Source organism: Lepidochelys kempii, chromosome 16, assembly GCF_965140265.1.
Source record: "Lepidochelys kempii isolate rLepKem1 chromosome 16, rLepKem1.hap2, whole genome shotgun sequence".
NCBI classification, from domain to species: Eukaryota; Metazoa; Chordata; order Testudines; family Cheloniidae; genus Lepidochelys; species Lepidochelys kempii.
The window spans coordinates 16,825,890-16,843,396 of record NC_133271.1 but is presented as its reverse complement, the minus strand read 5'-3'; the positions used below and the strand labels follow the sequence as shown (position 1 = coordinate 16,843,396).

The following is a 17,507-nucleotide window of genomic DNA, read 5'->3' as shown; positions in this document are numbered from 1 at the left end:
GGGCACCACAACAGACAAGTCTGCACGAGCTAAAAGGAGAAAGAGGGATGTAGCACAAGGCATCAAAGGCAGGAAACCAGCTCCACAATGCTTACCAGCTCAGAGCTGAGTTCCTGCTTCATCCGCTGCTTGTCTCGTGGATGCACCGCTGGGTCCCTCAAATACCGAACAGCCTGGGAGATGAGCAGGTAGAAACAGTTTTCCATTGTAAACATGAGCAAAGTCCTGTGCAAGGAAACACCACGAATTAGCAGGAGCAAGACAGTGCAGTTGCACTACAGCAAGAATATTGTCCTCCAGCACAGACATACCCATGAGCTACTGTCTGCTAACTGGTTACATGCTGGAGCAATAGAAAAGTCACCCTAAAGCACAGGTAAGTTAGGCTACAGTGGACTGGGTACCAAGTAACCACCACCTCTTCTCCTGTGCCCACCAACAGCTGAATTAGTATGGGATGATCTTGGATATCAGCCTCCCAAGAGCCCTGCCTGCTTTTCGGGTTATGTGTTCGGGGGGAGGAGGGGGAAAGCTGAACTGCTTCACATGGAATTGGAAGAAGGCGGACAGAAGCTACACTTATACCTACAGCTTACGCTCTGGGTCAGGCGAAGAGCACTGGGCCTCTGCTCCTCAGCCATAGGGAAGTAAAGGAACCCAGAGACTTACTTAAGAGTTTTAGTCTCCTCTTGTGTATTCAGCCCTGCAGCTTGAGTGAAGGGCTCTTTCTTCTTATCCAGCTGGAGGGGGAAGAGAAAAGTTATATTAGAGCCTGGAGATGCAGAAGGGGAGGAGAGCTACCTGGGTCAGCCCCCACTCCTCCTCAAAACAGCAGCTGAACAGAGCACAGAAAATAGCACAACTGCTCTGCCTCTTCTCAGCCCCTTCAGCTTTCACAGCCTGAATTGGGAGAACGTGGACTCCTACCTCTCCCAGCATGTTAAGGGCCACGTTGACAGTGGCCAGAAGGGTCCCAAAGGAGGGAGCAACATCTGAATCGAAGGCAGGTGTTGTAAAACTCAGAACAAAGAGAAGGTTGTACTCAGCCAGGTCCAGTGACTGGAGGGAAGAGGAGATAGGAGTGAATCCAAAAGGCAGGAATGCATTGTAACACCACCTAGCTCCTACACAGCACTTTTCATCTATAGATCTTAAAAGGACTTTACAAAGCAGGGTCAGTCTCATCATCATCTCCAGTTCACAGCTGGAAAAAGAAGCCTTGTCTACACTAACACAGTAAGTCGACCTAAGTTACGTGAATAACGTACCTGGAGTCGACGTAGCTTAGGTTGACTTACTATGGTGTCTACACTGTGCTGCGTCGATGGGAGATGATCTCCCGTCGACTTACCTTAATCTTCTCTTTCCGGTGGAGTACTGAAGTCGACAGGAAAGCGCTCTGCAGTCGATTTAGCAGGTCTTCACTAGACCCACTAAATTGACCTCCGCTGCATCGTAGACATGGCCAGAGGCACAAAGGGAAGTGACTTGCCCAAAGTCACTCAATAAATGGGAGGCAGAATCAGGAACAGAACCCAGATCTCCTGGGTCCCAGTCCAGTGCTCTACCCTCTAGATTACGCTGCGTTAGTATGGATCCATACTCGGCTAGCAAAGTGGATGTTTGGAGAATGCCTTTTCGTGAAGTGTGAGGCATGTGTAACTGCCAGAGTAGGATGTAAGACTAGCTGGAGCATTAGTCTGCTCTGGTAAATTGGGTGGGATGTGTGTGGGTGTCTCTCTCTCACACCCACAGTTGTGCTAAACAATCCCAGTGAAAGCTATGAAAATATCTGCACCTCCACCTCTCAATAGGAGAGCGCAGACAGGACTTCCTTTCAGACTGGTCTGTGTCTGATTCCTTAGGGTTCGTGGACCCTGACTTCCTGCTTTGGGCTCCACCTTTCAAAGAACAGCAGGCAGACACAGACGTGACAGCTGGGGCTACCATTTTGTTTGCATTAATGTGAGTGCTAAAGGTCTGGGTGTGGCCACTAACCCTGCTTAAGGTATTAGGGGTGAAAAGGGTGTTAGAGGGGCAATAAGAAGAGAGAGTCTCAACCTCCAGTTTATCCTGCACACTGAGACAAGTCAAGTGTCTGAGGAGGGAACACTATCATATCATCTGCATAGCACATGAGTTTTTCTCCATGCCAAACAGCTATCTGGCTACTAGGCTCTTTAGAATCAAAAGACTCATGTGGTAAATAGAGGTGCAAAGGTCCTATTTCACCGCCTGAGATGGAATCAACACACAGACATTGATGAATAGCAATAAAATGCTCATTCTGGTTGCCTAAGATCTAGGGGTGTACCTTGCAATTCAGTTTAGGTGGTCTGGGGTGCATGTAGGGACTCCTGTGTGTTTTAGGGGGAGGGATTAGTCCCCTGTATGAATGGGACAGGCTTGTGGCTCCCTTGAGACCCACAATATCAGTTAGGGTGCTTCAAACTCCCTCCCCCACAGAAATCACTCTCCTATTCCTGTACCTGATCAAGGAGGATCTGGCAGACATCGGGGGTGAAGTGGCGTAGGGCAGCTAGAGATTTGCTGAGGATTTTCAAGAGGCTATACTGCACTGTACGCAATGCCTTCTGCTCGGCTGCCTCTGACTCAGGGCTTGGATGCTTGGAGGAGGTCTGGGGGGTGCGTTGCACTCGAGGTGTCACAGCTGATGGGAGGGAGTCGCCATTTTTTGTCTGTGGAGAAGGAAATCAAATGAAGACACACACACACATACAGAGGCAATCCCTTGCAGTTTAAGACTAAGCTTTCCAGAAAAACAAGTTACCAGTAACAGGAATCCCTAAAGCAAGATACTCACGCTTTGCCCAGCTAAGGGCCATGCTGGCAACCTACTAGAAGCCTGAGGTCTATGCTTAGCTTGCATCATAAGGAGCAGCCTTGTCTTTATTGCAAGGGTACAGTGTGCAGATGTGTTCAGTGACCACATTCTGGAAAGGGCTTTTCTAATCAAAATGTTCACAGAAAAAACCTTAACCCCAACACAAGTGGTGCCTGAAGTGCATCACCTTCGCACCCAAACTCCATCTAGGGATAACACAAGAGCAGGAGCCGTATTTCACTACCACTTTAAATCAACCCAAGGACATGAAGTCCTTGCTGTCTCCCCATTCTTAGGAGGCAGGGTTGTACAATAACCGCTGGGACACAGCTTCCACCCTGCACAGCTGGTAGTTCGGAACTAGCTAATAAGAGTTCAGGCAGTGGCTACGGTTTCTTCGTCAGATACATTCTGCTTAATATGACTGGCCCACAAAACGTCCCCTATTTCAGAGCTGTTCTTTGTAGGTTTTGGTTGTGGAGGGGTATAATTAACTAAACCTTGGCTCCTGGGCTGGTCATGGTCAGCAGTTGTCACTGGAAACAGTGACTGGATATTGACTGATCTTTTGCTTGGTTGGGGTGAGGGACCCAGGGCCAGAACTCCCCCCTTCAGTTTTCCAGGGACCCCCATCCTCACCTGCAGGTAGTGCTGAAGCATTTTGCGGCTATGCAGGAGGGAGGTACAAGCCTGGCAGAGGTAACACAAGTTCACCTGAAACAAGAGGGGGGTGGGGAGGAGTTGATCCATCCATAGCTGACACTCTCCACAGCTGCAACCTAAACAAGCTCCAAATTCTCCATTATTGAGTCCCCTCACAAGACTAAATTATACTATTATACCCTAACAATTTAAAAATCCAGTCTGAATAGAACCTTTCATCCCAGAGAACGGGCAACAGCCGTGTTGTCAGATTTTACCAGTGTTTTCCTTAATTATCTTGACCCTGAGGTTCCAACCCAAATGCACTAAGACAGTCAATCCTCCAAAAGTTGTCACCTCCAAGTCCCAGTCAATTTCTCCCCCTCAACTAATTGTACCTCGCTATGTGACTGTAAGGTCCAGAAACTCTTCATGATAAAGAGCTGCCTTCCTTTAATGTCCTGTTATGATCCTCATTAAAACAGCTTCAGTGAAAGAACTATCTACAAGCTCTCTCTCTTAGCCGCATTCTCTGTCCTGCTGTGCTGGGCAGTGTGTGGGAAAATGTAGCACGCAGGGGAATGCTCTGGATCCTACCTGTATGTCCCTCAAGAGCTGTGGAAGGTGGAAATGCCACTCTTTCATAAAGTTGGAGAGCTGAAGAATGAAGCCAACAGTGTGGTCAGCTTCTTCCAGACAGGCCAGGCTCTGCACTGTCCGTACTGCATTCAGGCACTGGAGAGAGAGAAATGATCCAGACCATGATGGACAGAGCACAAAAATACTTATCACCTACTTAGAAGGAAGAGCTGAATACACACAAGGAGAAATCAGCATCAGAATTACCAGCTCCAATATGGACAGCAGTGACATTCTGAACGCATTGAGGTTTACAAGTTAGCCAGTTTCAGTCAGCAGGTGCTCCTGCCCCAAAACAAGAGAACTCTTTATCGAAGAAGTTTGCTAACACAGGGACAATTCAGCACCTACCTAGGAACAGGGCTTTTCAGCAAATTTGCCCTGACAAAATTCAGCTGTTACAGGGATTTAAGTATTCGATATTCAAGCTACCCACCTAAGTGGACACTGGACCTTGACCGCAGTATTTTCATTAACGGATGGAGTCCGAGCAAGGTCACCTCTAAGAACAGTTTTCAGTTCTCCTTTTCCAGCCAGATGGTTACAGACTTTAGGCTCTCACCCAGCACCCACAATTGTTATTGCGTTGAGTGAGTGCATGAAACAGCTGTAGCAATATTATGACCCCCAAGAGTAAGAGCGATGAATGAGTGCTAACAACCCAGGATCTAACAGCTACCAAGACATGTATCCATCACCTGCCTGACCCCTTTGCTTGTGTATCCCTTTCCCCAACTCTTCACCTATTTTTTGAAGAATGTAAGCTATTTGAGGCAGGGACTGTGTCTTCTGTGTCTAGCACGTTCTGGCTGCTACTGTTACATACATGACAACTGAGGTATTACGGGGGAAGGGGTGGACATACCTGAAGAATCCTCTCCTGATGGACACCCACAAAGTCCAGTGCCTCTGTCAGGAAGTTGTACCTTAGTGTCTTAAGAAGGCGCTCCATCAATGATATGGAGAGACGATAGACCCCAGGCCAGGATGGGGCGTCAAGAGACTTCCGAGATGAAGCAGGTGTCTGAACAGACCAACCACAACAACAAGACACAGAGTTTATTTGTTTTTCTGCTCCCTCAGATACACCCCACACTCCTCACAATGGCATCAAAGTTCTCCAGGGCCACGTGACAGTGCTTGCCTCTTCTATTCCCATGACGGCTCTACAGTACAGAGCCAGTAGAGGGTGAGCAGGCCACAGCTTTCCCAATGAGTTTCAAATCCACATTAAGAGGAAGCAGCACTCACCTGAATTGTTCCATTCGTGCTGAGCTGGTATGCGCTCAAGAGGGACAAACAGATGCTCTGTGTGACACCAGCACTAGCCACAGCTGCTGCACCCTGCACAACACAGAAAAGTTGCTGTCAAAGGTACCACCATTTTCTCTCAGCCCAGGGAGATGCCCCTAGCACTTCTGTTTTCTACACATCTACCCTTCTCTTTCAGACACTTCCCTGCAGCCCAGAAACCTGAATTCCATCACCCCAGACAGTGCCACTTTTCTTTCATTAAAATGAAAAACAACATCTCCCTCCCCCAACGTGACTGTGTGGTGAACACACCTCCTCATCTCCTGGTACCCTGTGTGTCCCCTCTGTCTTTGACTGAAAGCTCCTGTAAGAAAGGAACCTTATATACTCTTCCCCCTGTACAGTGCTGAGGTTTCAATAAACAAGTATTGCTTTATATTATGGCTACAGGGAGAGCAGATTCCTGCATTTTAGTGCTGTCTTAGTTGTACTGGCTACATTTGGATGGGAGGGGGGTGTTTGCAGGGAAAGCACTTGCTTTGAATTATAGGTTTACACTAGGGCAGGATTGGTTCTGTTCGTCCAGCACAGACATTCCATTATCCAGAAGAACAAGGAAAGGAAATACAAAGCAGCTCTTTGTACAAGACCTACAACTAACTCCTCCCCCTTGGCAGGGCTTTAATGGCACCCGTAAGGCATAATGCACTGCTCAGCTGTAGAGTGTGAGGCATAATGCACTGCGCTGCTGCTGACAAACAGTGCAGTGAGATGAACTGCATTTTAAATATAGAGCCAACAATCCAGCAAGAAGCTCTCATTTGTGTCTCTCTCTCACCTGTTGCGTCCTGGCTAAGGTCAGCAGTAGATGCAACGAGGCTTCTGTGAAGTGAAGATTTTGTTTAACTCTCAGGCTGATCTCTAGGGCAGTGAAGATCGTTGGCAGCATAGGGACCTTCCTAGTAACCTGCAGCCAGTAATCTCCATCTTCATCTACTTCACAGAGTTCCTTTGCCAGATGCAGCCCTAGAACACACACCTGCAGCAACAGGGAAGGAGGGAGAATGGGACATGACAGATCCCAGAGCAGGGGATAGGGAGGAAAGACAGACATTAAAAGACTGTCCAAAAACAAATGGGTAGATGGGATCTAAGTTGTAACTGTTCTCACATACATGAATTATGGCATCAGTAAACACTGGGTGTGGCACCGTGCACACTTACGGGGCTGCATAGTAGCAAAGTTCCTTAAAGCAGATCTGGGCGAGAAACAGTAACAATCCATTTCCTGCAGTAATGTACTCAGGGGAGACCTGACACCACCAGACTCACAGCTACAATAGTCCTTTGCAGTCAGGACCAACCCACAGTCTCTTTAGAGGTAATGGGTCACAAAGGAGTGAGGTATGAAACTTACACAGAGGCCACTGAAGACTTTCGCACATTTGAGCCCACCATTTCAAGGGTTCACCCTTCCCCCTTTGAGGTGAGAGTATCCTAACTGTTTGTATGACCACCACCACATTGCTCTTATAAAACCTTTCATGATCATTTCAAAGCAAATTTTAAGTATTAATAGTCTCAATGCCCTGGGAGGTAGTAAACATAAGATTAATTTTACAGAGTGGTTAAGTAACTCAGCCAAGGTTACAGAGCTTGTCAATAGCAGAGATGGTACCCAGGTACCCCAAGTCCCCAGCTCCAACAAAGAGACCACAATCCTCCTTGGTATCCCACTTACTGTAGTCTATAGGGCAGTTCAGACCTATCTGCTACTTGGCAAATGTACATTCAGTGTGCAGGACGGACAGATGGATACAATCAGACTTCCAGACTTGCTCTCCTGGGGTTGTTATCCCAGTAGGTACATATATTGCCACTAGTAACTGACCTGTTTGATGTATAGGAGATGCAAGGGGCTGGAGGCAAGGTCTTTGACTTGCATTATAGAGAAACAAGCCAGCCATGTACACTGTCAGCAGACAAATGGTAGGGAATATTTTTAGACACTCCCGTAGAGAAATCAGAGGGTGTTAACTAAATACTTTGGAAGAGACGCCTGCTAAGAACAGGCTCCGTGTGTTTTCAGGAACCTCGTATTAAAGTTTGAACAGGCTTGCACACAAGAAGGAGCAGACTTCTGAAGAGCACCTTCCCAGAACTTGTTGTATAGCAAGAGACACACGTCTCAATAACCTGTCCCCTATGTCTGGACATAATCACAGGGGCTCCACCACCAGAAAGTGAATAAGCCTGCAAACCCTATCTGGCAAAATAAAGCATCAAGACACTCCATTTTCTACCTAGTGATATGATGCAGACGGGGCATTTTATGGTACAGTGGACACTGCAAGTAACTTTGTTTACAAAAAGAGAACATGGCTGCAGAGCAGGCAAATAATGCCTTTACCCCATCTCGCTGGTCCTTGTGTTTAGCCCTGCAGGCATCATCTGTTTCCATGCTGTCCTTGTCATCTACAGAGTCTCCAGACGTGAGGCTGTGTCGTGTCTGATCAAAGAGCACAATTACTTCATCTTGGAGGGTCTCACACACGCTCATCACCAGCTGGGAGTACTGAGGGATCTCGCTCACTGTGGCGCACACACACAGAGCACACAATGGATTAGCTCATCCCCCTCACGCTTCCGTTTTCAGTGTAACTACTGCACTGGTAGCACTGCAGGGGCCTCCACCTCTCAGAGACAGGACTTGCTTTGCATTTCACTATTCTACAGGTATCTACTTATAACCTACCCGGGGCTGTGAGGGGGGCTCCAGAGGGACCTAAGAAAGCCAGCCAAATGAGCCAAGAGCTTAGGAGGACTCAAAAAGGGATTAGACATTCATCTGGATAATGACAATATGTACAATCATAATAAACAGGATCTCTTGGGGGGGGGGGGGGGGAAATGGCTGGAAACCTCTTATGCTTCAGAGTATAAACCAGTCATTAGCAGGGCAGTCATTCTATAATTATCCATTACAGGGTTTTTTGCACCTTTCTCTGAAGCAGCTGGTACTGGCCATGGTCAGAGACAGGATACTGGACTTGAAGGACCGTGGATGTGATCTAGTTCAGCAATTCCTACATTTCTCTCATTCAACGAACACCCAGCTCATGTTTGAGAGCCCTTAAAATATTCAATTCCCATCATATACATACTCCAACTTTATGAACTGCATCACCCTTCCTTATCATTATAGCTGACAATAACCCATTGGTGGGCACAAGTGCTAATACAACTAAAATTAAGCCCTCTCATGCTCAACCTGAATTCTTCCCCAAAAGTGCATAGAGACGGGCCTTGCAGCATTCAGATCGTGGGGACAAGGGCCATATAAAAGGATTAAGTGATAAAACTGTAAGCTCTTTGGAGCAGGGAGTGCTTTTGACTATGTGCTGTACAGCGCCAAGCAAAACAGGACTTGGGTGCTGATTGGGGCCTCTGGGAGCTACCATAATACAAATAATAAACAAGATAAATTGAACAGAAAAATCCCACTGGCTACCAACTATAGTCACTGTCCTGCACTGGCAACCAACAATGTGTGCATTCCTGACTCAAAAATGTTTGACTGGGACACAAATGTTTCCAGTGGTTGCAGCTCTGATCTTCATAACCTCTGCCAGGCCCTCTCACCTTTCATCTCCTTCATCTGCAGAACAGTGATGAGAGCAGAGAACACCTTGGCCTTGGTCTTCTCCATCACCTGCTGATCTGCCTGCAGCACTCCCTCCAGAATCTGCGTCAAGGAGTTTATGATTTTATCCACAGAACCCAACTCGCTGACAACAAAAAAGGGAGAGCTCGTCAGATGAGACAAGATTCCCCACTTATTATCTTGGCTGTGACTGATCTGTGCAAATCATTTCGAGGGGATGTGTGTGTAGGGGCACAGATACAGTTTGCTTAATTTAAGTCATCAGTAGGGTCTCCTCATGGACATTTCAGAAATGTGTGGTGGAAATACAGTGAGACTACAGGCTCAATATAATTTAAGTTTCCTTGTCCCACTTTTCCACAGTGAAAGTAAACTCACAAAAGCATAGAATCACTATTTAACAATAAAGTTCAGCAGCAGCATCCATCATCAATGCCACCCTCAATGTGAATCCCACGATTCCACAGTCCCCGAAGCCACGGCCTGGCAAGATAAAGAGTATTGTACAACAATAAGGTATTGCTTTAATTCCCAGATCACCATGACAATTCAGCCTACACAGCAACTCAAACATCTTCTTCCAAGTTCTTACATTCATCAGTGACTATTAGCTTACTTATGAAGAGTTATGCAAATAGAGCACCTACCTCTTCCATTGTCTAAGCAGGATCAGCAGAAGGGTGCACAGCATGGACCCCAGTTGCAGGCACAACACTGACATGGGGACCAGCAGCTAAGGAGAAATGTCCCAACAGTTACAATTGCAACATTCACAGATGAGAAAGATGAATAGGCTCAACACAGACATTCAGAGCACTAAGAGCTTGCTTCCCCACCCCACCCCTGCCCAGCTGCTATATTCCAAGCAGATTTGTGTACAGAGCAGGTAGTCAACAGAATATGTGCAGAAAGAGCCATAAAGAGGTTTATGGTACTATCCATTATAAAAAAGATGATGCAACTCAATATGTCCTTCCACAGAGCTATGGGAGCAGAGATCCATCCCCACGACTGCTAAGGAAGGTGTATGGAATCATAGATATTAACAGCACATTCTAAGCGCTCGCCCATTTGGTCAACAGAACTTAACTCTCAGCAGTGCGGTCACAGTGTTCTACGGATCAATTGCAAGAGCCCGTTGATAAATTCTACATCTCAATTTGCAACCTACTTGGAATGGAAGCTGTGGCACACTTGTTTTTTATTGGCGTAAAGCCGTGCATCACAGTTCCCTCTTGCTATCGCAAGAGGAAAGAGAGGAAATTATTCCCAGGTGAAACATCCACCTAAAAGAAACATCTATTATCGTCATCATCAGCCCATGCAGCGACTGAAGATCTAGCACTGGGGCAGGCAAACTTTTTGTCCTGAGGGCCGCATCAGATTTCGGAAATTGTATGGAGGGCCGGTTAGGGAAGGCTGTGCCGCCCCAAACAGCCAGGCGAGGCCTGGGCCCCACCCTCCCCTGCTTCTCACCCCCTGATGGGCCCCCCCCCAGGGACTCCTGCTCCATCCAACCCCCCCGTTCCCTGACAGCCTCCCTGGGACCACTGCCCATCCCTGCCCCCAGAACCCCCACTCCTGACAGCCCCCCCAGCCCCATCCAACCCCTCCTCTCATTCCTGACTGCCCCCCCTGGGACCCCTGCCCCATCCAATCACCCCTTCTCCCTGTCCCCTGACTGCCCCATCCAACCTCACCTCCCTCCTGACTGCCCCCCTCTGAGACCCCTGCCCTGATTCAACCGCACCATTCCCTGCCCTCTGACCACCCCAACCCCTATCCACACCCCCGCCCCCTGACCACCACCCCAAACTCCCCTGCCCCCTATCCAACCCCCCCTGCTCCCTGCCCCCTTACCGCGCTGCCTGGAGCACCGGTGGCTGGCGGCGCTACAGCCCGCCACCCAGCTGGAGCCAGCCACACCACCGCACAGCACAGAGCACCGGGTCAGGCTGGGCTCTGCAGCTGCCCCACCGCCCAGACCATTGCCGGTGGTACAGTGAGCTGAGGCTGCGGGGGAGGGGGAACAGCAGGGGAGGGGCTGGGGACTAGCCTCCCAGGCCAGGGGCTCAGGGGCCAGGCAGGAGGGTCCCACGGGCCGGATGTAGCCCGTGGGCTGTAGTTCGCCCACCTCTGATCTAGTAGGTAATCAACCTTGCCTTCAATAGCAAGCAACACCGCAGGTAGCTGGAATGAGTACACAGGGTCCAGCCAATGACCATGCCTGCCTTTCAACAGCTGGCAACGCTGCAGGATCACTAGGTAGCACTAATTGCAGTGTTACCCGCTGGCCAAGAAAATCCAATATAATTTGGAGAATAAAGACTTATGGAGAGCAAAGTAATTCTAAGAGATACCTTCTTGTTTCAGTCTAATCTCACAGAATCAGGGAAAATCAGAACCACAAACAGATACAGGACTAGAGCTCCACAAAGGAGTTGGACAATTGTGTGCCCAGTCTTGAAAGAGATTCCTTGAAGAGCTACAAATTGAAATGTAAACACTTACTAAAGCTTTGGTCCCACTTAGCACCTCCAGAAACAGTTGCTGCCGAACTGCAGATTCAGTCAGATGCATTATATCTGCCTAGAGACAGATCAGACTAATTATACACCACAGTGAAAGTTACATCACCAACACACACACCCTTGTGTTTCCAATCCAACATCAACCCCACCTTTTTGAATTTGTTATTAATTTACAAGGTGGCATAGGCTTTTGCATCTGCTGGATGATTCAATTATAGAGAAAGAAACGAAGAATTACTAGTTGTTAGAAAAGCAAGGGGCAAAAAGTCAACATTGAGTGACAGGTAATTGGGAACAGAGTGTACACAGGGCATCTTCATCACACTTTACTATAAGTATCTACTGCATCTCTCTGGGTATAGACAGTGTTATTGGCTTTCTTTACACTTATTATAGAAATGATGCAACATCCCCTCACTCCCATGCCACACACATACAGTATGCTAGTTTTGATCACTTAGCAAAACAAAACTCACTGAGGTAATTCTGCTCTATGGTATTGGTGTCCATTCAGATTGTGAGTACACATACAAGATAATGGAAAAAAAAACCAACAGCCTGATCCCTCACTGCACCATATGTGGCTTGAACAACAGGGCACGTATCTATTCAAAACATTATTAGTCAAGGTGGCTCTTACATGACTGGTGGAGATAATCAGCAGCATCCGCCAGGCCGAGATCAGCATCTGATACTCTGTCAAGGAGGTGCAGCTGCTACCCTCTGTCTCTGCCATATGCAGTGCCAAGGACTTCACATATCCTGACCAGTAAGCAAAGCGCTTTTCTGTGGAGAACTTCTTCAGAGTGTCTTTCAGGGACTGGTCCAGTGAGCCCCTGACAAAGTCAAGAAGAGCAATCAGATACATTTTCATTTATTCTCTGATCAGAGAACATGCTCCTTCTAAGATGCAGAATGGAAAGTTAGCTTGTGGGGCAAGACTGTCCCACACAGAGTGAATTCAGAAGGGGATCCCACTTATTGCATCACATGGTATGGAAGAAGGGTGACCGCTAGAGAGAAACAACTCATCTTTTTAAACGTGTGATTTTTATTTATTCCTGAATTTTCAGAACAGTAGTTACATTCAAGGAAGTGAGTATATAAGAGGGTCACATTCTTACTCAGCAAATCAACTCCCTGTCTGTGTATTCTGCTGACTTTAGGGATAAAAGTAAGTTACTGCTTCCTATTAGGTCTGCAGAACAGCACAGCTCTGGGAGAAGAACCTGGAACCCATTCTGGATCATGCTTCAGACTTAATTTTAAATCTTACTGAGAATTTTATTTCTGGTGGGCCTGTGAGAGAGAACACACATCTGAACTTCGAAACCTCAGGATATGTTTTGCAAATCTGGAAACTAGAAAATCATCCATTCATTTATAAGCTGAGGAAGTTTGATTTAGAAGTCAGACACACAAACTTTAACCACTTCAGTGTTATTTTACAGAGTTGATACACACTTCAAACAAAAAATGAGCTTATCAAAGTAAATATGTTTAATAGGGGCTATTCTATGTCATATTACCTCAATACCATAAAATACCACATCTGGCGATGCTAGACCAACAGAAGAATGTCCTTGCCCCACCCTCCAAAAAAGACACAGACAACATTACAAAAAGCTAAAGTAGTAAATTGATGTCATGCTATAATTATAGATGTTAAAATGGTGAAACTTTTTTCTAAAACACATGATTACCCCACTCTATCCAAAGAATCCTACTGAAGCAAAGTAAAAATTTCTGACAAACGTCATAGACACAAACTCAATACTATGCACTGCTACAGAGTTGGAGAAAAGCTAGATTGTCCTAATTTTAGTCCTAGCATCCAGTGTATGATGGGAACATTTCACTGTATTACATGTGGCTAGAATAGTCCCATAATGAGCTTAAAAATATTTAAAGTGTCATTATTCCAGGACAGATATTCCTCTTTTGAGATCCATACCCAGTATGTCACATTTACAGGCCACAGAGACTCTTCTCATGACACCTATTCCTCTAATAGATGGCTGCATGAAATTCAAATCAAAGGAGGCAGACTTGTGCTCCTCTCTTCTGAGCTGCAGCAGCCACAGGTAAACTATTGACTGTCCATCTAGCACTTCCACGGAACTGTTAGCTCCAATTTGCCTCCCCCTCAAACATGGATAATCTCTTAGGATTTAATCCACACACAGCGCAGGACTTTGCCCTCACTTTCAGGTGCCCCTAGCATCGCTGAAAACTCTAGAACAGGACAGATTGGCAATGACTCACTTGACCACATAGTAGATCTCCAGGCAGATGATTTTCATGATTAAGGCACAAGTGTCCAAGACACTGAGCTACAAAGAGGGAATAAAAGCAGAACATGAGCAGGTTATCTGTTCCTCCAGGTCAGATCTGGCAGCACTGTGTCCCAAGCTCTGTCTTACAAAGAGTGTTGAGGACCACAGTCTAAAAAGTCCAGTACACCTACACTGTCAATCAAGCACCCTTGTGGTGTTCAAGTGACCCCCGTTTTCATGTTACCCTTGGATTCCTGAGCATTATGCCAACAGGGCCTATGAGTAGCACAAAGGCAACCCTCTGGACCTCCTTGGGGCTGAGACAGGGATGGAAGCAAGACTTGGCCTGCTTATCACGTAGAGGCAGAGTGAATGGTATGGCACTTTCCTATGAGAAGTGTCCCTCCCATGAGAATGCCACAGCCATCTTCTCTCGTTAGGAGGGAGTAAGGATCAAATGGCCTTATGTAAGAGCAGCTGCCTCAGTAGACAGCGCTCATCTACTCTGCCAACAAGGGAAGAGCACCATATTCAAATCTGGATGGCAGTTGGATGGAGGGGGATTAAGATTTTCACAGGGAAGACAGAAGTTTCCAAAGCAGAAGAAAGGCAAAATCCTCAGGAACCCAAGTCAGTCTGAGGTAGGCCCACTAAGGAGGAGAGATTGTTCAGATGTCTGGGAACAGGAGCAAAATATCCTGTACACGTATGTACATACACTATATTGCACATCTAGTGTACTAGTTCTTTACAAACATTAAGGAGGTAAGCATCATCATCCCTGTTAGGTAGATGTTATCTCTGTTTTACAGATGGTGAAACAGAGGCAGTGAGAGTTTAGGAGACTAGTCCAAAGTTACACAGCTAATCCGTGCAAGCGTTGGAAACAAAACCCACCCTCAGAACTCCCCCTTGTGCCTTACCCAACCATATTTCCTCTGAGATGGCAACAAGCAAAAGGAAGGAAGTTGCACACACCACTCACTTCTCAGAAAAACACAGCTATTGTCAGTCCTTATAAACAACTCACCTCTGATGTTTCTAAGGGGGGAGAAAGGGTCCCAAAGAGGGGGTTGGTTAAGTTTTCCCAAAACTTTGGCCTAAAAACACATAAAAATACTGTAAGTTACCATACTTCTCCTATTGCTCTCAACCTTTCCAGACTACTGTACCTCTTTTAGGGCTCTGATTTGTCTTGCGTACCCCCCAAGTTACACCTCACCTAAAAACTACTTGCTTACAAAATCAGACATAAAAATACAAAAGTGTCACAGCACACTGTTACTGAAAAATTGCTTATTTTCTCATTTTACCATATAATTATAAAATAAATCAATTGGAATATAAATATTGTACTTACATTTCGGTGTATAGTACATAGTGCAGTATAAACAAATCATTGTCTGTAGGAAATTTTAGTTTGCACTGACTGCACTAGTACTTTTACGTAGCCTGTTGTAAAACTAGGCAAATATCTAGATGAGTTGATGTATCCTCTGGAAAATCCCTGCGTACCCCTGGTTGAGAACCGCGGACCTGCACAGCACACCTGACAGGAACAGTCTGATCCTGCCAGCCTTTCACTGCAAACTCCACTGTCTGAGATATTTCACACATGTGGTAACACTACTCACCTGGCAGTGCAGAGCACACTGAAAGAGAAGGGTTTCTTCAACAGAACCGTGCACATGTGCTTCACAACTGAAAGTTTAATTTTTCCCTAACATAAACATCCCTAACTACTGAATTTTTCCCCAATGTTTTGCCTGCAAAGCAGGTTACCAGGAGACTGGAGGAAGAGGTCTAATCAGCTATTAGCTGAGAAGACTCTGAGTCTGACCACCCAGTATTTAAGTTACAGTTAAAAGGCATCCTCCAACTTGTCAGAACTGGTGGGATATGTTTATTTCTATTCACTGAAATAGAGTTTAAAACAGCCCATTCTCAATCAGCCTGTGAATGGTACTAGGCCCGATGCTATTCAACATCTTCATCAATGATCTGGAAATAAATATGAAATCACTGCTGATAAAATTTGCCGATGACACAAAGTTTGGCGGTATGGTAAATGCTGAGGACACGGCAGTCATACAGAGCAATCTGGAGAGCTTGGTAAACTGAGCCCATTCAAAGAAAATGCATTTTGAAAACAGCCAAAGTTATATACTAGAAACAAGGAATACAGGCCACATCTCTGAAACATAGAAAAGCAATGACTCACTTGGTCCTCAGGACCAGCATGGCACTATCCCGACGGTCCTGCCACAGGGCATGAAGGAATGCAATGGCGGCCCGGTGCAAGAGGGGAGGGCACCAGTATCTTTCCTGCTGTTTGGAGTCTATCAGTTCCAAGACCACTTGGAGGCAACTCCATTCCCCTAAGCTGAATTCCTAAAGCAAGAGGGAGAAAATGAGAGACATCTACATCCAACCACTTCCTGTTTCAGTATGCTATTTAATTCCACCGACAAAATACACAAGGAAGTAAAGCTTGAGCACATGGTATAGGTGTGTGTTTCATATGCACATACATGTAATATATAATGCCTATGAGGAATTGCTAAAAAGACAGTGAAGAGCGGAATAAATTATTTTTATAAGTAGATTACTTCAAAGGGCAAAAAAAAGCTTTACTTTCCTGTATATTTTGTAGGTGCAATTAAATAGCATACTGAAACAGGAAGTGCTTGCATAGTCATTGGAGAACACAGGAAGATTTCTCTTTGGTCGAAGGGAACCTCTTGCCAATTGATCAGAAGGTCATAAGGTTCTCATCACAGAATCAGGCAACACAGCATTAAAACCAATGTTCAATATCTTGTCAGGCACCTCGGGGTGTATGACAAAGATACTCATACTGAGGACAAAGTAAAGCCTTAGAGATCTTTACTAAAATAAGGAACAAAGCCAGGAAAGCTCCAAGTCACATGAAAAGATAAGGGTTTACTGGAGTAACAGGATATTCCTATGTAGACACTTGTTGTTTTACCTTTGACCCATCACTCCCATCTTTCACTTCCAGGTTCAGGAAGAGCTCAATGAGCCCCGGCTGTGTCTCTACAGCAACAGTGAGGAACTCCAGGATCATGACTTTAATGCGCATATCCTCAATCTTACTCTGCAGGCGGGTCAAAAAGGCATCACGAATGGCAGCAGCATCACTCCCCAGGCAGGCGTAAACAGACATTGGAGCCACCTGCAAAAGGGAAGAAACACACTAAAAAAAATGTTGATAAACGCTATGATGCTTCCTCTCAATATATAAATGAGGCTTGTGATATTTGTTTGAAACTGAAAACAAGAAAATTCTCACCCTTGAGTGCAGGGACGTGGGAGAGAGGAAATCAAGAAATAATTTTGATTTTAATGGAACATATAGAAAATTGTCAAATTGTTCTGAGTTTTGGTTGCCTCTTTAGGAATTCTGCTCCATTCCTTGTCTATTTCACAAGGAAAGGGGCAAAACCTAAGAAGAAAGACAGACAGCTACATAGATTTGGGTTGAGACATGTTAAAATAAATACCCCCAAAATTACAATATTTAAATGCTTAAATAAAACCCAGAGGCGCTTTCAGATTTTAACAACCAAAAAGTGTTAGTCCAATAGGTAAAGAATAAGTCTTAATACAGGGTCCCTAGATAACTGTTAATATAG

At 45.9% G+C, this 17,507-nt stretch overlaps 1 protein-coding gene across 3 annotated transcripts in view; it reads right to left on the bottom strand.

The window, feature by feature from the left end:
* The window catches only part of NUP188 (nucleoporin 188), a 47,446-nt gene that overhangs the window by 1,513 nt on the left and 28,426 nt on the right, over window positions 1–17,507 (bottom strand). For all 3 annotated transcript variants that reach the window (XM_073314221.1, XM_073314222.1, XM_073314224.1), the window contains 18 exons: window positions 16,841–17,047; window positions 16,073–16,242; window positions 14,882–14,951; window positions 13,841–13,908; window positions 12,216–12,411; window positions 11,556–11,633; window positions 9,692–9,777; window positions 9,023–9,168; window positions 7,791–7,972; window positions 6,219–6,419; window positions 5,378–5,470; window positions 4,992–5,150; window positions 4,085–4,222; window positions 3,485–3,559; window positions 2,490–2,699; window positions 928–1,059; window positions 670–740; window positions 96–225 (listed from right to left, as the gene is read on the bottom strand). In XM_073314221.1, the coding sequence (XP_073170322.1) occupies window positions 96–225; window positions 670–740; window positions 928–1,059; window positions 2,490–2,699; window positions 3,485–3,559; window positions 4,085–4,222; window positions 4,992–5,150; window positions 5,378–5,470; window positions 6,219–6,419; window positions 7,791–7,972; window positions 9,023–9,168; window positions 9,692–9,777; window positions 11,556–11,633; window positions 12,216–12,411; window positions 13,841–13,908; window positions 14,882–14,951; window positions 16,073–16,242; window positions 16,841–17,047 (2,412 nt within the window). The remainder of the gene's footprint in view (window positions 1–95; window positions 226–669; window positions 741–927; window positions 1,060–2,489; window positions 2,700–3,484; window positions 3,560–4,084; window positions 4,223–4,991; window positions 5,151–5,377; window positions 5,471–6,218; window positions 6,420–7,790; window positions 7,973–9,022; window positions 9,169–9,691; window positions 9,778–11,555; window positions 11,634–12,215; window positions 12,412–13,840; window positions 13,909–14,881; window positions 14,952–16,072; window positions 16,243–16,840; window positions 17,048–17,507) is intronic.